General features: G+C 38.8%; 1 protein-coding gene across 2 annotated transcripts in view; it reads right to left on the reverse strand.

The window, feature by feature from the left end:
* The window catches only part of STXBP5 (syntaxin binding protein 5), a 178,569-nt gene that overhangs the window by 5,758 nt on the left and 151,684 nt on the right, over window positions 1-21,127 (reverse strand). For both annotated transcript variants that reach the window (XM_024219875.2, XM_024219859.2), the window contains 5 exons: window positions 17,124-17,174; window positions 14,513-14,752; window positions 11,629-12,001; window positions 5,143-5,308; window positions 2,909-3,020 (listed from right to left, as the gene is read on the reverse strand). In XM_024219875.2, coding sequence (XP_024075643.1) covers window positions 2,909-3,020; window positions 5,143-5,308; window positions 11,629-12,001; window positions 14,513-14,752; window positions 17,124-17,174 — 942 coding nt within the window. The remainder of the gene's footprint in view (window positions 1-2,908; window positions 3,021-5,142; window positions 5,309-11,628; window positions 12,002-14,512; window positions 14,753-17,123; window positions 17,175-21,127) is intronic.

The following is a 21,127-nucleotide window of genomic DNA, read 5'->3' on the forward strand; positions in this document are numbered from 1 at the left end:
TCTCCCCCTCCCTCCCAGGCTCTCAAGTCTGGGAGGGAGGAAGGGGGAGCAGCGGCGCGCGAAACGGCCGCTCGGGATCTCCCCCTCCCTCCCAGGTTTGAGAGCCTGGGAGGGAGGGGGAGACTCCGAGTGGCCGTGGCACGGGCGCCGCTTCTCCCCCTCCCTCCCAGGCTCTCAAGCCTGGGAGGGAGGACGAGTAGCGGTGCGCAAATCCGCGCGAGCAGCAGCGGAGGTGAGCTAGGGTGGCCGGGGCACATTTTTAAGGGCAGCATTCTGGCACCGGCCATGCCGCCCCTAAAAATGTGCCGCCCCAAGCACCAGCTTGTTTTGCTGGTGCCTAGAGCCGGCCCTGGAGACGCCCCCATCCCCTAACTGGCCCTCCATACAATTTCCAAAACCCAATGCGGCCCCCAGGCCAAAAAGTTTGCCCGCCCTGGTCTACAGTTTCAGTGGAAAATTGAAAAGACTTGAAATATGGCAAGGATGTAATCCCTATCTTACAAATATGCTCTTCTGTGGCCAGGTGAAAATTGTTTTCCTTAGTTGTGTTACAATGGTTTAATAAACATTCATTATGAAAATACTGTTTTTTGTTATGTGATAAATGATCTGCAAACATTCTACTGGGACTATGCATAAGTATGAATGGAAATGTAAACCCAAAAGATGGTCTCTCAACATTCAATACATGAAATATGCTCATGCGTGGATGAGAAAGTTAAGATGAATTTAGTTTTTAAGATATAGATGCATGTGGTAATGGACTTCGATAATGCATAAAAAAAGTAGGAATCTCAAAGAGCCTTGATTCAATACTATCAGTAACAGTGCATATGGAAAGAGACAAACACTCCTACCTCTGATTGCATATCCATTATAAAGAGCTTTACAGTGCTGCCTAGTAAGTAGTTGTACATGATGAAATTAGATTTTCTTCAAGCAACTACAAACAATCCCTCCCCTCTTAAAAGTCTATATAAAAATTGCAGTAAAAGACTAGTAAGGTTGAAAATTGAAGTACTGGGGGGGGAAATTTGAAACAAACAAAAAAAATTTGTCCCGCACATTCTTAATTATACATCCTTGTACATGTGTATCACAATACAGTTTTTAATTACATGGTCATGGCTCCCCCCCACTGCCCCACACCATCTCTGCCTCTTTCAGTGAACAAGTTGAGTGGTGAGACAGAGATATGTAATGAATGAAGCACAGAGAACTCCTGCCTCATTCACTGTAGTAGAAGTTAGATAGTGTGAATGAATAAAGAGGTGGTCCTGACCTCAGCCTCATTCATAGATTATAAAGCCAGAAGGAAGCACTGTGATCATCTAGTCTGATGCCCTGTACAACAGTGGTTCTCAACCATGGCTCTGGAGGGCTGCGAGCAGGTTTCAGGGTGGCCGCCAAGCATGGCCGGCATTAGACTTGCTAGGCCCAGGGTAGAAAGCCTAAGCCCTACTGCACGGGACCACAGCCTGGGTCCCCCAGCCCCACCACCCAGGGCTGAAGCCAAAGCCTGAACAACTTAGCTTTGCAGTGCTCCCTGTGGTGTGGGACCCTGGGAAATTGCCCTGCTTGCTACCCCCTAATGCCGCCCTGGCTTTCATATGCAGAAAAACTGTTGTTGTGGCACAGCTGGGCCATGGAGTTTTTATAGCATGTTTGGGGGGGGGGGGGGGGAAAGAGGGAAAGGGGGGATGGCTCAGAAAGAAAAAGGTGTACAACACAGTCCATAGGACTTCGTGAATTAGTTACTGTTTGAAATACAGCAGATCTTTTAGAGAAACATCCAATCTTGATTTAAAAATTTCCAGTGATGGAGAATCACCAAGACCCTTGGTCAATTGTTTCAATGGATATTGTCCTCACTGTTAAAAAATTATGCCTTATTTCTACCTGAATTTGTATAGTTTCAATTTCCAGCCATTGGATATTGTTACATTTTTGACTGCTAGACTGAACAGCTCATTATCAAATTTCTGTTCCCCATGAAGGTACTTACAGAATGTAATCAATTCTCAGCTTAACCTTCTCTGTTAAGCTAAATAATTTGAACTCCCTGAGTCTATCACTATAAAGTCTGTCTTCTAAACCTTTAATCGTTCTTGTGGTTCTTCTCTGAATTCTAATATCCAAATTCTGAAATCTAATAATCAGCATCCTTGAATTATAGACATTAAAACTAGACACAGTATTCCAGTAGTGATTGCATTAGTGCCAAACAGAGATGTGACTGTATCACCCTACTCCTACTCAATGTTCCCCTGTTTATATATCTAAGGATCACATTAGCCCTTGTGGTCAGCATTGCATCGGGAACTCATGTTCAGCTGATTCACCACTAGGATCCCAAGGTGGTTGGTTTTTTTTCCACCGGAGTCACTGCTTCCCAGGATAAAGTTGCCTATTTTGTAAGTATGGTCTACATTCTTTGTTTTTAGATTTATAACTTAACATTTGGCCATATTAAAATGTGATCCAGATCTTTCTGTATTACTGACCTGTCCGGTTCATTATTTACAACTTCCCTCCCATATTTGAGTATTCAGTACAGTGGGTGGATGGTGCTCAGTGAATCAGGTATGAGTCCACATATGAATGGCGATGATGAATATAATTATGTATCAGCTGTTTTATTTATTGCACCATCCAACCCCTGCATAAATGAGGCAGAAGATTCAGTGGAAAACAATATGTGGTCTCGTACTTAAGGATTTCATTATGTTGCATATAAATAAGAGAGTTACGTTTGCACCGGAAATCTTATTTCCTAGTTTCCGAGTGCTTCTCTTTGCAACTTTATCTTCTTTTAATGTACAATTTGTACAGAATATTTAAATACATTCTGCATGGTTCGCCACTTTCCTCATGTGGAAATACTTTTCAGAATAAAAAATGAACTTACAGAGTTCTTCTCTGTCGAGTGACTGTGCACCACCTCCAAACAGGCCTTTAAAGAACCCCCTATTTGGGGCTTCTGGTGTTTCTACTGGAGTGAAGAGCTCACCCAACATTTCCTTTGTAATGAAAAAAAAAAATTATTGCTAGCAACAACGTATTTCCTTTTTAAGACTCTTATAAAAACACAAGATTACTGCAGTCCATTTTCACTTTAACCATCTACCTTTAGGGTTTGCAATTTCATAATGCAACATATTCACACTAGGACAGAACTTTTCAGCAAATATTCAGAACAATTTTATCTTCTATGTTTGGCAATATGCCTGAACAGAAGTCAAAAACAGATCAGGAAACTCTTCAAAGTCATCTGCTAAATAATAATTTGAGCTTGTAATACAGGAGTACTTGAAAAGTAATATTTGAGAATAGCCATGTCTTCCCTCAACTAAAAATTGGGCAACACTAACTATTTTCCTGCTGAAACTACATTTACCACATTTGGAACATTAACATGTCCCGTTTATGTCCCAACTTATGTGTAGTTCATGTTATTCTGCCTAATTTTTAAATATTGGATAATTTCAAGACATCAAGTCATTTCCATAGCTTCTGATACACAAGTCTGTGGCTATCTACTATTTCATCGTGGCACCATGTCTTCATTATATAACAAGCTGCCTTTACGATTTTTTTTCTGACTTCTAATATGCAAAACATACAAATTCAAGAACATGTAAATCAGGTTCAATTAAAACAAACACTCAGCTTCTTTTCTTTTGACTTACAGCTGTGGCTGAAAAGCTGTCTTACTTATGGAATTTTTAAAATGAGAGAACATTAGGATGGACAGCGATTGGATACTCATGGATTCACTTTTTGGAATTCTAGGATGAAATCCTGGCCTCACTAAAGTGAATGGGAGTTTTGTCATTGACTTCAATAAGGCCAAGATTTTACCCTATTGTGTTACTTGAAAACTCCTGCAAAATGTTATCCTTTCAGGGACATTTTTCTCATTTGGCTCTATTTCACCCAGAGGCTCATGAGCATGGAAAGAAACTGATCCAACAGCATGGGAGCAACAGTTCTCATGAACTTAACTCTAAAATAGATAGGTATGCAATAGTATAAGAAGATGTACAGTGCACACATTCCTGATGGATGTCAGAGGCTAGATATTAAAATTTGCACTTAGTGGCATAAAGGTATATGAAAACACCCTTACCTTTGATTGAAGTTCTGAGATGCTGGGTCCTCTCCAGATCCCCACTTTTTGGTCCCATCCCTTTTGTGGGAAGTAGACATAATGGCGGAATTTTCAGGAACACTTGGTGCTCCTTAACTATTCTCCCATTGAAATTAGCAGTTAAACTTCCACTAACTTCAATAGGAGCAGAGTCAGGACAATGCTGACTGCTTTTGAAAATCTCACCCAAGATGCTTACATGATATTCACAAGGCAGCCAACACACACACTGAAGCATACACAGTATATAACACATCCTGGTATTTAATGGTCAGTTCCATTTTTATCTAAATTATTCTTATGAGAGTTATAAACCCAGAACAGATGACTAAGTGGACTAAGAATCAGGCTCGTATGCTTACATGCTTCCAACTATGCACTGATGTTGAAGATCCCACAGTACTTTTCCAAAAAAAGGATAATGACCTAATCCTGCAACACGTTGCTTGTTGCATGTGCATCTTCCACAGTTCCAACACTGTGGGAATTCTTCCTCATCCAGAACTGGCGCTTGTGGAGTCCCTTTATGCTGCTCTGGGCCTTTTATTTGTCTTATGAGGCCAAAAAAGAGATGAGAATCTCATTCTTCGTCTCTGAAATTTCTGCAACAGAATGTGTCAATCAAAATGCCTTGAGTTTGTGCTCCCTGCCTCTGGCAGCATGCATCTTTGATTACTACCATTTTGACTGGAGGAATTTTGAAGTCCTTAACTGCAAGAATTATCAAGGAAGTTTCACATGGAACATGACTGACAAAAAAGGAAAAGACTGCTCCACAGATGTACAAGGGATGTTTCACACCACCATTTGGGAGAAAGGGAACTGAAGCACGAGAGATCATGATGTTTTATATACTGTAAAGCCCTCCAGTGCACCATAGCTTCTTTAGAAGGGGTTTTAATCTACCATGTGATTATCAAGAATTAAGATCAGGGACCTGTAGAGGATACTTACTTATGAAGAAACAACAGTATTAACAGTATAATCTTTACCTGTAGGTTTTCACAAGTTTCTTGACTGTATGTGATTCTCTGGATTTCTGTAGGTGAGACAAGATACGACGCCTGTCCATTGTTGGTGAAGCAGAATGTTCTGGCTATCCGCATGTTGGTAAGTGGCAAGTAATATACATCCAACAATGGCCTTAAACTTGGCAAACTTGAGAAGAGAATTAAAAGATCATTTAAATTAAGGAGGACTACCTTTATTATTATTGTTCAGTTTCTCAACTTATATTTACAAACTATAGTACACTATTCTTTTTCTTATCCTTTTTAATCACATTACTAACAGTACTGCAGTAGACTGGTAAGTATAATTCAGTGGGGGCATGAAACCTCAGTGAAAAACACAACATGTAGTGAACCAGGTAGCTCCTTGATTTTAGACCTAACCCCCCCCTCCCCTCGGTAGTACAAAAGTTTATTGCCTAAAATTTAAAGTAGCATTGAACAATTAATTTCTAGCACAAAATTTTACTGCCCTTCCATATTAATACAGACACACACACACTTTTAAACGTACACTATAAATTCAAAATAGGTCACTTTTGGAAGAATTAGAGTTTCACTAGAAGAGACTTTATTTCATTGTGTAATTTTTTTTAGAGCATCTATTCTATTCATAGGGAAATGGCATGGAAAGTACTCTCAAAAAGAAAAAGATTTCTACCATCTTGGTGTGAACTAGTCTCCCCTTTTCCCTAATTTGGTTGCATTTCAAGAGAAAACAAAGCTTACCTACCTTGTACTTTTTTTCTTTTTTTTTTTAAATATATAACCTTGCAGGATTCTCACTTCTTGGCCTCACTAGAACAAAGGCAGCAATAATGGGCTAGACCATAAACCATGCCCCGTTCTGGTGATCACATACAACCTCTGGGCTGTAAACATCATCCTTGGAACTTTTCAGTCAGCTTTTTATGTTATTGGGAAGCATTGCTTTCCTGCAACCCCACCCCCTGAAATAAGTTAGCCCATCATAAATAAAATGACTGAAAGGATTAATTACTCAACGCAAACAAAGACAGGCCACCATCTTAAAGTTAGAAACTTGGGTGAGAGAGCAAAAGTCATGCAAGAGGTTATCTTCAGAGTTGAAGAATTACATGCCAAGTAGTTGCCTCCTACTCTAAAGATAACTGCTGTGTAGGATTCTAACTCCTGGAGATCAAAAAAAATGTAAGGCAAAAATGAAACTATAACTAGCAGCAAACAAGAAAAAGGGTAATAGCAACAACATGTACAAGTAGGTTTTTTCTTCATATGAGATCTCTCTTCAAAATATCAAGCCTGATAGCCTGTTGAAAACACAATTTCAAAAGCATAGCCAACTAAAGGGACATATCTTAAGAAACATATCAAGGAGGTGGAGAGTTTGGGCTGCCCTGCTTCAGAAATAGGTTCTGCAGGAGAGAGACCAGAGCAGGATTCCTCTGTAGGGGTTGAATTCAAGCAGTATTGCTTTGTAAATATGTGGTGCAGGGTTGAAGTGGCTGGCCTGCATGCATCTGAAACAGAAATAACTAAAGACAAAGAGGAAGTTGCTCTAAGGTTAATTGAGCCAACATGTTTTTCCAGCTTCAAGCTAGGTCAATCACAGATATCTTAGTGATAGATATCAAACAAAGCAATACATTGGGCGGACTTTGTGTGAGGTATTTAGCCTGCTCCATTATAATGGAAGGAACTTATAACATTATGGACCTAGAGAAGGGCTTTGCCAGGGCATGTGAATATGAGAAAAACGTTGTCCTGTCAATATGCTCAGTAAGGTGGAGCTCCATCACTACTTTGAAGATGACTCTGCACCACCAACTTATCCTAGTAAAGCTTGGTCTAGGAGGATCAGTTACTAGAGTCTGAAGTTCATGCACTCTGCAAGCTCAAGTCTCTGCCATGAGGAAAATAATCACTGAGTGTTTTAAAAGGAACATAATAATTTGTCAGGCCAATATTAACATTCCATGACACAGGAGGCATTTTAATTGGAAAGGGTGGTAAAATGTGTCAAGCCCTGGGCCCCTGCATGAACCTGATGATGAGGGGCTGTGGAAGCACTGATCTACCTTTGACCAATGAATGATAAGTCAAAGCAGCTACCCAACGAATGTAGATGGAGCTAGACTTTAGATTAGACTCAGATAGGTGAAGGTGGTTGTTCAAGCAGTTTCTGCACTACAGTGTGAACAGGTGGCATTTGGAAATCTATTCCCTAAAGAAGATTGTGCCTGGTCTGCTACCAGGCCACTGAGACCGGAATATCATACTGTGTCATACTAATGGGATGTGAAAGGCCATGTGTTGCATGCTTCAAGGTCCACTGCAGCTGCCTCACAAGGCCAAACATTTGTAGCATCATCCAAGATGTGACTTGCTGGCTCTTGCATATCCTTTCAGCCAGACCAGCGGTCCCAGATCCTGCCAATCTATTTTAAATATTTCAAGTTAAATGACATATTTATGATCACTTTCTTTGACATTTTAATTAGCCATCATTTTGGATGAATTTGTTAATTTAGAAATAGTTATATCTTGTGACTGGGAGAAGACTGGATGATAAGATGAATAGAATAAACTTCTCCTTAGTAATTCTCTTCTTGCAAAATGACCAGCACTCTTGTTTTGAAAGCATGTAGGACTAGTGATATTTTGTTCTTATGGTTCTGTAGGCTAGGAGTTAAGGATTTTTGACAGAGTATATCTACCTTAATCTTATTTTAACAAGTCCTTGAAGAAATATCTGCCTCACACTATAGAGTCCTAGAAGGACTTATGAGAACTGTTTGGCTGTATGTTATAATTATAGGCAGGGCTGGTTGCCTGACACTTCCCATTATAAGACCCTATTTTCAGTTGCGTGTATTAGTGGTTCTTAACTTTTCCAGACTACTGTACCCCTTTCAGGAGTCTGATTGGTCTTGCGTACCCCAAGTTTCACCTCACTTAAAAACTACTTGCTTACAAAATCAGGCATAAAAATACAAAGAAGTGTCATAGCACTTTTTAAAATAAATTCATTGGAATATAAATATTGTGCTTACATTTCAGTGTTATACTTGAGCTGGTTTTTCATTTGTGAGCCTTGTCTGAAGCCCAAGCGCCAGGTGGTGGGGCTGAAGCATGTAACTTAGCTTTGCGGGGACTCTGTGGTGTGGGGCCCCAGGCAATTGCCGTGCTTGCCACCCCCTAATGCCGGTCCTGCACTTGTGATCCCTCTAAACCCATGCTGTGACTCCCCAGGGGGCTGCAACCCCCAGGTTTAGAAACACTGATCTAGATTAATTGAATACCCCCTGGAAGACCACTGCCTACACCCAGGGTACATGTACCCTTGGCTGAGGAACCACTGACTTATATCTTTGCCAAATTTTAACCATTTCAGCTGAAATTTTCTATGCCAAGTGTCTGCCTCAGGACGTGTGTTTTTTTGGTTTTTTTTTAGTTCAGCCAAATTGGTTCAACAGTTTCTGAGAATGAGGCTAAGGGAAAACGTATTCTTTTCCCATGTTAAAATAGTCTGGCAGCCATCTCTTTAAGTATGTCTATACTGGAGCTGGACGTGTAATTTCCAGCTTGGGCAGACATACCCATGCAAGTTCTGATGGAGCTAGCGCTAAAAATAGTAGTGGAGCCATGGCTGCACAGGCAGCAGGATGGGCTAGCTACTTCAAGTACGTACCTAGGGTCTTGGACGGGATTGTACTCAGAGCAGCTAACCCATCCGGTTGCCTGTGCAGCTGCGCATACCCTGTTAATTTTAGTATGCTAGCTCAATTGGAACTAGCATGGGTATGTCTAGCTGAGATGGAAATTACACCTCCAGATCCACTGCAGATGTACCCTTTGAGACGCTCTAGTGCCTAGCACAGAGTTTAGAACAATGGGCCCCGCTCTTCGTTGGTCTTTATGCACTCCTGTAATAAACGTAATTAATCATAGAATCATAGAATATCAGGGTTGGAAGGGACCTCAAGAGGTCATCTAGTCCAACCTCCTGCTCAAAGCAGGACCTAATCCCAACAAAATCATCCCAGCCAGGGCTTTGTCAAGCCTGACCTTAAAAACCTCTAAGGAAGGAGATTCCACCACCTCCCTAGGTAACCAATTCCAGTGCTTCTAGTGAAAAAGTTTTTCCTAATATCCAATCTAAACCTCCCCCACTGCAACTTGAGACCATTACTCCTTGTTCTGTCATCTGGTACCACTGAGAACAGTCTAGATCCATCCTCTTTGGAACCCCCTTTCAGGTAGTTGAAAGCAGCTATCAAATCCCCCCTCATTCTTCTCTTCTGCAGACTAAACAATCGCAGTTCCCTCAGCCTCTCCTCATAACTCATGTGCTCCAACCCCCTAATCATTTTTGTTGCCCTCCGCTGGACTCTTTCCAATTTTTCCACATCCTTCTTGTAGTGTGGGGCCCAAAACTGGACACAGTACTCCAGGTGAGGCCTCACCAACGTCGAATAGAGGGGAACGATCACGTACCTCGATCTGCTGGCAATGCCCCTACTTATACAGTCCAAAATGCAATTAGCTTTCTTGGCAACAAGGTCACACTGTTGACTCATATCCAGCTTCTCCTCCACTGTAACCCCTAGGTCCTTTTCTGCAGAACTGCTGCCTAGCCACTTGGTCCCTAGTCTGTAACAGTGAATGGGATTCTTCCATCCTAAGTGCAGGACTCTGCACTTGTCCTTGTTGAACCTCATCAGGTTTTTTTTGGCCCAATCGTCTAATTTGTCTAGGTCCCTCTGTATCCTATCCCTACGCTCCAGCGTATCTACCACTCCTCCCAGTTTAGTGTCATCTGCAAACTTGCTGAGAGTGCAGTCCACGCTATCCTCCAGATCATTAATGAAGATATTGAACAAAACCGTCCCCAGGACCGACCCTTGGGACACTCCGCTTGAAACTGGCTGCCAACTACACATGGAGCCGTTGATCACTACCCGTTGAGCCCGACAATCTAGCCAGCTTTCTATCCACCTTATAGTCCATTCATCCAGCCCATACTTCTTTAACTTGCTGGCAAGAATACTGTGGGAGACCGTATCAAAAGCTTTGCTAAAGTCAAGGAATAACACATCCACTGCTTTCCCCTCATCCACAGAGCCAGTTAGGTTAATAATTATTAAAAATCTACCCCAAATCAGCCAGTTTATAAGCCTTTAAAAATTTGTGTCACATGCTTAGCAGAGACTTACTAGACCTTTGCACTAAGATCTATGAAGATTTTATCTGCACTGAGCAGGACTTTACCCACAACTGTATCTTGAGCTGCTGGTGGCTGGGTGGTATACTGGGTCAGGGCACCAGAATTGAAAGCAGAGAGCCTGTCTCTCTTGTGCGCTCAATGCTCCTCCTGCAGGGCCCAGGCAGGTGGATGAAGTTTCCTGATTTGAAAGCTGAGGAGGGCAAGGGCCAGATCCGGGGGAGGGTAAATGTGGTCAGTAGATTGGAACAAGGAGCCTAGGGGAGGGGAAGAGTAGAATTGTAGGATAGTGGGAGTAAGGAAACTGGGATTGGGAGAAGAGACTGGGGCTGTCTAGGCAAGAAGACTGGGAGCTGGGATATAAGAACTGGGACTGGGAGTCCTTGAGGAAAAAAAGAATGGGATTGGGAGTGACTTGCTGTGTGTGCACAGACACGCTGAGATAAATAATGTCATCAAAGATGTGATTAAAGACTGCATCATAATGCATACATACACAGGGGACTAAATTAAAGTAACAAGAGCAACCTTAATTCTGGCATTTCCTAACTTGAGTGCTTGACTTTGCGACCTTAATAATGTTCTTTTGGCTTTTTTTCTTTTCTTTTCTGTGCAATACTTTAGACAGATAAATAGTCCATGTTTCATGTTGTGCAGCAGGTCAGACTAGACTATCATAATGGTCCCTTCTGACCTTAAAGTCTATGACTCTATGGCTCTATGACAAGCACTGTTGGGAAGAAAGTAATTCCTGAGAATATTAACGGGAAAAAAAAATCAATCAATACATAAATGAACAAACTGAGGGAAAAAGATAAATTTAAAATAAACCAAAACAAGGGATAGGAATAAGGAAGAGCAGGTTTTGGCTTTCAATATGTAATGTTTTTACACAAGTTTTGTAACAAATCATGAAATCAGTAAAGTAAACTATGGATTTCATATGTGAAAACTTAAATAATACAAGTTTATATTTTACTTTAGAGGAGTTTAGCCTATGTTATTTGTTAACAATTCATCTGAACTATAGCTTGAACCTAATTCATATAGGAATAAATTTCAAGTTCAATATTATCCAGCTGCCAAATTACCCCCACCCCTAAGATGTTACTATTCCTACAGGTTTATCATCATCATTGAATATATATTTTTTGTTTTTTCTGTGGATTGAGGAAACAGGGTGCATTGGGGGACAGGGTAGGAGGTGGCAGGGAACTATAATTTATCTCTTTTTAATGTTTAAATCATGATTAAATAGATCTTACCTAAAAGTCATAATGTGTCCATTGGCACAGAAACATGCAAGGCAGCTACTATTACTCAATGCCACTATATCTCCACGAAGAACAAAAGAAGTCTCTGTTATGTTTTGTTTATGAATACAGTTCTGTGATGGCAGTGAGATAACTTTTGCTTGCTTTTCAGAACAGATCACTGCATATTGGTTTTCACTGATTTCCTGAGAAGAGGAGGAGGGGGACACTGAGACAGGCCGCCGTTTTTTCAATTTGTCCTTTTCATCTTTGTCTTCAGAAACATTGTGTTCTCTCCACGGTTCATATGCTGGTGGAACTATAGATCCTGTGGTGTCCAGAAAAGCCATTCTCAGGATTGCCCCTTTTAGCCTCAAAATGGTTCCTAGGATATAGAATTTGACATATCTAAAATAATTCTCCTGAATTGTCTTCCAAACTACATACTAATTGTCTTTGCCAATTTTTTTAAACATAAAAGAGATCCTTCCAAACAAAACCTTCAGATTTGCCTTCTGTCTCTTCTACAGTAAAACTCAAATTGGCCAAAATGTCCGTTAATTTAATTTAAAAAAAATCAAAAAACATTTAAACTTGTGCTTAAGACCATCCCTATTCAGGAAAGCATTTAAGCATGGACTTAAGTTTAAGTGTGTGTATATGTCCCATTGACTACAATGGAAATTAAGCATATACTTGAAATTAAGCACATCGACCTTCCTAAACAGGGATGTTTTCCTGAATCAGAGAGACTGACAAGATAGTGCTAAGAAATAGCGGAGGCTTTTAAAGGAGGACCAAGCTGGAACCCATGTATTTTAAACTTAGATGTTAAAAATAAACAGCTTTCACTCTTTTCCTCATAGGCATTAATGCTTTCCTAAACACAGCATCAATAAATTGTACTGTGTGTTTAATATCATCTATGATGAATACTATTAACTGTCAGAAGTGTCAACCTGTGTTTCCTTCTTTGAATTTGACATGTTTAGGTATAAGCGAGCAGGCTCTCTTGCATCTTCCCTCGTTGGCTTTGTGATAAGGGGAATTACAAAATAAGGTCTGTTTAGCAGGGAAGAGGATTTTCACCCACCATTGTTATTTACTGAATTGCTGTCTCCTGCATGTGTTAAAACTGAGGCATCTTTGTGCTGTGCTGCTTCTTTTGTCTAATGTCATTTTTATTTACATATAGTTAGATACATTTTGATTTGCCATCTACAGAGGAAAGCTTACTTAGGTCAAAATTCTCCTCTTAGATCCAGACTGCAGATCTAGTGACTGACATTGTATTAAGTCTACAGCCTGGTCTATATTACAGAATTTTACTTTGTCTGAATATAGTTGCCAACAATCGTGTTAGCTGAAAAGCGGATGAATGCAACGTAGCAGTCAACACAGGCCAGCCACATTCAGCATTGCACATGATAAACCATATTCACCCTAACATGCTTGTTGGCAGAAGTCCTCAGGCACATCTGTGTGTAACTACCATTAAATCAACTGGATTTCTATAGAGAAAGGACTATGTAAACTTGAAATGGTATGATAGGAGATGGTGTTATAGGATAAGTGTTGCTTGTGTACCTATATGATGGGGTATGTTGTCGGACAAAGACCAAAAGAACATATGCCAGGGGGTGCCCAGAGACACAGAAGTTCGGACTCCTGGACAGAAGTTCCAACCAGACTGCTCCTTCAGAACTTTGGGATTCTGAATTTGAAGAGTGGTGAGTTGGCTCGTGATGGGGGAGAGAGCAGGATTACAGAGAAGGCCAGGGAGCAAGACTGATCAGGAAGGGGAGCACTGCCGGGCTCTTATAAAATTAGGTTTTCCTTCTGGGAGTAAGTACTATAATGGTTACTGAAAGCTATTATTATGTTATGTTTACTCAGATTAAATATAAGTTTTTGTTTTTTCCAACCTGTAAATCGAAGGCATAATCAATCAGGATTTTTTTGAAGAGATCTAGAGGGCCCTTGAAATAGAGGTAAGAAAAGCAGTCAGGCCAGATATTCATAGGCAAGTGTTCTGAGAGGATGCTGAGACAGGCGAAAGGGCTATACTAGTGACCCGAAGACACTGGTGTTGAACAAGGTGTGTGCCCAGGAAGGAGCAGGTCATGATAGTTTCTATGCATTGGGGGAAGGCAGAATATTAGAGCTGAAATCTGCCACATGGGTCTGAGAGAAGAATTTTGTCCTTAGCACATAGTACCAGCCGGTCCAATCTATGTAGTCATAATCAACTTTTATTCTTTTTTGTAGTGGGAAACCCTAATATGAACTTCGTGAATAAAAAGATTGTGGCATCTAACAATATTCTTCTCTTGCTGTCTCCCTCTAGTTATACTGTTAACACTGTGTGTGTTGCAGTAGAGCTACTCAAATGTCATTCTTTCTACACAAACAGTAGTCCATTTACCTGATATTCCTATACCAGGTTGTAAACTTGCAGTTCAGACTTAACTGATTTGCAAAATTGCTAATCAGGTTATCTCTAACACACAAGTGACATAGAAACTTTCTAGAATACCAAAACACTACACTGTCCTGACCTAAACAGTGAGCATTGTATAATTATTTATGGAATTACAGACACTCCCCAGGCTACGCAAGACCTGACTTACGCAAATTCGCACTTACGGAAAAAGTTCCATAAGCCAGAGATAGGATTTTTGAGTTGCGGAAATTTGTGTGTAACGTACGGGTATACGTTTCCGACTTACGCAAAATTTGAGTTATGCAAGGCTTTCCAGAACGGAATGATTGCGTAAGTCGGGGGGCGTCTGTATTAAATAATTGAGAAAAAACAAAACCACATTAAAAACCCCTCAAGAATAATAATGCAGAATACCAGCTACATTATGCAGCAAATCTCCTGTCTTGTACATACCACTGGGAGAAACAATTACTGGCTGAATTAGTCTTTGTTCTCCTCCTGGGGGTAGGTTCAGTACAATGACTAGCACTGTACCCAGAGTAGTCCCGACCCATAAACATGGAGAAGGTGATGTATCTGCTTTCCGTGTGAAAGTCTCACAGAAATGAAGAGCAGAAATTGCTTCTCGGGATTCCTTATCGATGCTAGTTACACTGGAACTCCGGGATCGACTGAAGGAGTTGTCTCTGACATCTGAAACAAGTTTACATTAATTAAAAAGCATTGCAAAATACAGTATAAAGTTTCAAAATAAACTATAGTTAGGATTTTTTAGCATATTTTGTAAAGATAGTTCTTTAAAAATCAAGCATGTAGTAACTTTCACTCCATAGATTACTTCCTTTTGCTAAATATTTCCCTAATTAAATTTCCTCTCCTGCCCACTGACCCCATTTTCCATGCTGTATTCTAATTGCAACAATCTCTTCAACTGCAGAGTACACCACTATATAATTGTCCTGGATGGTCATTGTGTGTGTTCATCTTTTGCGTGGGACAAAAGACAGCAGTCATTTATCAAACAGTAGAAGGCTTTTATTATCTTACTAAGAGACAAACGTCTCAGTTTAAGACTGTAAAGGGACCCACATACCATGGCGATAAATAGCTTGTCATGTTCTCCGACTTTAGGAGATTGATGGAAGGAGAGCTCATTGACTATTCACGTAAGCCTGAACTTCTGGCATAGGTCACTTAAAAAACCTAAGGTTCTTTGGTGGTGATGTTCAAAAACAAAAACTGGGTAGTTGAAGAGTTTCTTCTGGAGTGCTATAGAAAGTGACATTGATAAGCTTTTCCGGCAGTCATCCCTGGACTAAAAGAAGGTTGAACACAAAGTAGCTCCACAAACGGGAATTCAAATCATAAGCACAAAGTAATTTTGTTTTAATTTAATTCAAATTTACTGTGCAACTCCTTAAAAATAGGATATTACAATGGAAATGCTACCAACATCTGCGTCTGCATGTTATCAGCTGCACACATTGTAAATACCAGAGGGGTCAACATTTTTAGAGATTCTCTTCTGTACTCAAGCATCAATGTGATTTTTAAATTCCTGACAAATCATTCTCTTTCAGCTTGCATCTCCCAATGCTTTTACTAAAAGGCAATCCAAGTTTATCACTAAAAATATGGTGTAATTTACACTATGGCTTTGTTTAGGCCTAGATTATGCTGGTTTCAAGCCCTCACTGGTGCATAGATACAGTTGGCAACTCTATGCACTAGCAGGATTGAGATTTAACCAACAGAATTTACTTATGTAAATTATTCATAAAGGCATTACAGCACAGCATAATGTGCCATTTCATTAATGGGCTACATTGTTTTCCCCACTGAGAAAATCTCCTAGGGCTTTATTTGAAAAATTACTACTTTCTGCATTATAGTAAGAAAATATGGTACAGAGTCAGATAGCCAGTGAAAATAATGTGTAATGCACTATGAATCATTTGTTCTGCTAACTTCAGCTACTGATCATAGCACCCTCTTCAAAAAGATGCTTCTTCAGATTTTAATATTTACTGGGGAAGAAAACAAATCCAAGGGTTTTTCCATTTAAATATCTGTAACACCCAAATTAATAATTTGTAGACGTGATTAGCTACAGATTAATTTTTTCTGTCATTAACAAGAATTTTTGAAAAATCAGGAAAATCAGCTTAAAAGCCATCAGAACTTTTTTTTTATAGAAGTGCCTTAATTATACTGTCTCCAACTGAGCTGCATATTGAAGATAAAATTGAATTGACCCATTACCAAGCATAAGAGAAGCTAACCAAAATTCTGGTAACTCACTGAAACGGGGGGTTGAAAATGACTTCTTGAATTCTGTCTCTTTGACTTTTGATTTGCATGTACCTTTCTTGTGTGCATTATATAAGAATTCTCCAGTTTCTTTTTCTGAGCAAAATAGGATTGTTGTGACAGATATAAAATTAAACCTATATTTGTGGATTTAACATTCAAGTAAGACGTAACAATGTGCTGAAAAAAAATGCTTATTTTAAACTGATTTAATTATGCGATGGAATGATCATTTGTGTTTCTAAACTTTAATATGCAAGCAGTACTAGAATGTTTACTGTGAAATTACTGTACTATGTCTCAAGACACAAAATCGTAAAATAACATTTTCTTATAACAATTATACATCAACTTAGCTCTACACATTAGCTTTAAACTTGTACTCAACTACAAGTGTAACTGTTTGCAGAATGGGATCTTAATTAAAATCTCCTGTGAGGTCTGTAAAACTTCGTGTTCCAGTTTTTTCCATGTTATGTGGTTCCAAATAGACATGACATTTTTCTGGTAATATTCCTCTTGTAATATTCCTGACATCACAAGGTAACTGACATAACAAGAATTACAGCAGCCTCAAAAAATTCAGATAAAAATTTAACAACTATGCACAAATCTGTGTGCTGACATTAGGATGACAACAACTGAGATTTTACATGTCTATTTAAACACAAATTTGGGATTCTTACTTTATGGAAATTTACTCTTCCTATAAAACACAGTTGCAATATGGGTCAACCTTTATTTTTGAACTTACCTAAATCAGGCTTTAGCTCAGTTGGCAAACTTAACTTTCTGGACATCTTTGCTGAAAAAATAAAATATATCTTTAAAAGAGATATGATAGTGCTGGCCTTTTTATTAACAGATGCCATTTTCCAAATATTTAATACATCACAATTTATTACATCCAATTTCAGTACTAAGCAATTAATCCAAATTCTGTATGACTGAAACCTTGCGTTAAGCAGTGTTTCCACTAGAGTTGAGCCTGACTCAAAATCCCCACATCCAAAATCCCATTAACTTTTGGGGAGGAGAGAACTGAAATTCAGACTCAAATTTTTAAGCTTATGCCATCCTTAAGATCTTGCCTGAAACTTGACAAAACTTATGGATGTTGTTTGCATTTTTGGCTTTGTTCAAACCCCAAGTTTAGACCAAAACTGATGTGGGGAGAGGTTGTACAAAGCCCTGGCAACAAACACCGTTCACACAAAGCCCTGTACATGCAAACAGCTGAGTTTTACACAACTTTAGTGTACACCACTTTCTCTCAATGTCATCATGATCTTGACATATATAAAAGGCAGAAGATGTAATTTATAATTATGCCACATTAAGATAAAAGATTTTACAATTCCGTATAGATTTTTTTTTAAATAAGCCATCTTAAATATTCTGAAATTTAGGGGAACAAACGTATGAAAATACGGAAACAACAAGCAATATATTGTCTATATACAATATGCACAATGTTTTCTTAGGTAAAATATAGTAGAACCTTGATAATTTGCACCAATAGGGGGGATCACTGTGAAATATTGAGTTTTGCAAATTAGTATGTTAAAAAGGAAAACACGATGTAGTACAATGTAATTTGTTCATTTATTTCAATCATTTATTTTAATCTTAATTATATAATAGGTAGTCTTGGCTACTTTAATCCTTTTCTGCTCTTTGGGGTGAAGAGACACTCGCTTCCTGTAGGATAAGAGGAATTCAAAGTGACTAGGGCTACACCAGCACACATTATAGTTTTTGTTTTTTTAAAACAAAATAAAGTAATTAAGTCCTAGTAAAAGAAGATTTCACTACAGCACCTTGTATTTAAAATGGTGTTTTCCCCACATAAGAGCAAAGATTGGAATGAATTATAAGAGTAATCTATTAGCAAGGGTCTACTGTGAGAGTGACAGGTATGGCTGGATAATTTGTCAGTCATTCAAATTTTGATATATTTTATGTTAGTCACATAAAATGCAGGTTTGAAAATATTATGCCAGTCACATTAAATACAGATTTATATACTGTAAATTTAAGGAAAACCTAAAAGTACTCCTAAAGAAATGCCTTTTAGAGAGTTCTTTAAATTACTTCAGTTGTTAAGATGCTTTTCTAACTCAAGCATAGCTAACATCTAGGATCCAACCGTGGGTTACCTTGCAGAAGACAAGGTACCAGTAGCTTTTTTTAAAAGTTTTTTTGATATTAAAAAAGCAAGCCTTATTAAAAATCAATTTCTGGAACAATTAGGTTGATATTGCTAGATGTCACAGTGAGTGGTGCACTACCAATACGCAGACAGAAAATTGCTCTTTTTATGGACACAAACATTGCAAAATTAAGATACCAAGAATGTAAAACAATGTAATAAAAAGGTGAAACCATTTGTGACAGGTGAACTGTCCAATTCCTCAACTTGTCTCAAATTCTGACAGTCATTCACACACATTGTCTTCATACGTAACAAAATTTAAAAGCCTACAACTGTAAAGAATGTAAATCCTTAAACACAACACAGAGCAACTAAAGAGCCTGCTGTTCCATACACAGTAAATAAATTTCTCTTCACAAAAAGTTTCTTCTAAAGAAATAAGACAATCATTAATTCTCTCTTATCACCACAAGCAATACTACTGATAGATTTTTAAAACCACTCATTTAGGGATTCATAGAGCTGCATAACAAAACCTGATTTTTTATACATCTCTACCCCGATATAACGCGACCCGATAGAACACGAATTCGGATATAACGCGGTCAAGCAGTGCTCCAGGGGGAGGGGGGGAGCTGCGCACTCTGGTGGATCAAATCAAGTTCGATATAACGCGGTTTCACCTATAACGCGGTAAGATTTTTTGGCTCCCGAGGACAGCGTTGTATCGAGGTAGAGGTGGACTATAATTGTTCTAATATTGTTCAGAACTATCAGTCTTGTAATGAAGAAGTGAAATTAAGAACATGGTGAAAATTTATTTATAGAAAACAGTGATTACATACAGCCTATTTATAAAGCAAGTATACAACTAAATACTCAAGTTATAACTAACTGCTACTAGAACAATTAATTATCACACTTTTGTCTTTCTTATTATCAGAAAGGTGCTGTGTCTTAGGCACAGGACTGGAACTCAGGGGATTTGGATTTAATTCCCAGCTTCATGTGTTACCTTTGGTAAATCACTTAAGGCTTGTCTGCACTAGCTGGCATGTAAATTCTAATACACACTAGCATGTCATGCACTAACTGGCATGTGTGTACCCTGCTGGTGGGCACTAAAAGTTTCCTAGTGTGCATTAATGTGTGTACTGGGGAACTTTTAGTGCATGTCAATAGGGTCCACATGGACCAGTTAGTGCACATCATGCTATTGCACATTACAATTTATACTCCAGTTACTGCAGACTATTGCACCAGGTAGAAAAGCCCTCAATAGGGATACTACTTCCCTACCTAAAAGAAATGTTTAGAATATCCAGATACTACTATGATAGACTACGCAGATAGACAGACTCTTTCCCCTCAATTCCCCGACTTCCCTTTGCTGAAAAACAGCTCATTCTCACTTGTCATCTTTGTTGAAATTAAATAAGTGTTCATTTTTTGCACCCACACCGATGACGCACGTGTGAGCTCACTACTCTTGTAGGGTACAATACCACTCAGTCTTATCCTTCTGAATTTTCTTTCCACATGAAAAAAAGTCTCAGATTTAACAGTTAAGTATATTCTAGTATAAGTCCCAATTATTAAAGTACATTGAGGCAATTGTTTCACCCATGTTGCAAAATAAATCTAACTCAAATCTCTTGAATCTATTCTCTGAAATATTAGTTAATTGTAGATTTGTAATCAGAGACTTATTTCCTGGTATACTTATATACCCTATTAATCAGAATCTTATTTTTAAAAACAAAGCAAATTATAGCCAGAAAACTACAGTAAAGAAGTGTTTTTCAGCTTTTCTCAGCCTTTAGGCTGCATAAATTACTCCTACTCTTTGGTCAAAGGCAATTCAATTTAACTTCTTCAAAGACATGAAAATCTTCACACATGGGAATTGTGGACTTTCCATAACAGAAACCCAGAAATTCTGGAAAACATCTGCACAAGAGGAGTGGTGTTATGTATTCTGTCCCTCATTGACTCAATAGGGATAATATTTCCCTATCTGAAGAGATGTTTAAAATACTCAGATACTACTATGAAACAGGCCATATAAACACACAGATAGACACTCCGTCCCCTTCTTCCCCCGACTTCCCTTTGCTGCAAAAGAGCTCATTCTAACTTGTCTTCTTCAGCTAAACAAAAAACATTGGGTCTATGTATCTTAACTCCTTTTTGTACATATTATATCGTATGCATAGTATGAGATTTGTTGTGCAGAGGAGTCCCCTCTAAGATTGTCTACATTAGGGTATTTTATAAAAAATGCTCTACTGGCTGTAACACAGTATACCTTAAGAAAACTTTCCTTGGCTGGGTAAATTTTTATCATTATTTAAAAATGTAGAATAGCAGATTTAACTAATTCAGCAGTAAAAGCTCTAAAGGCCACATGAGATTATGTGCACTGCTGTGTAGTAGCAAATATTTACCATGCCTCACTGCACATGTGGTTGTTTTGAGCAGTGGTCAAAGTATTTCCTATAGTATAGTTTGTAGAAGTAGCTAGTAAACCATGTTAAGTATTTGGGCTCCATCTGGATAAACAGAGCTATATAAATATAAGAGCATTATAATTATTCCATAGA

Source organism: Terrapene carolina, unplaced genomic scaffold, assembly GCF_002925995.2.
Source record: "Terrapene carolina triunguis isolate 2854851 unplaced genomic scaffold, T_m_triunguis-2.0 Scaffold85, whole genome shotgun sequence".
NCBI classification, from domain to species: domain Eukaryota; kingdom Metazoa; phylum Chordata; order Testudines; family Emydidae; genus Terrapene; species Terrapene triunguis.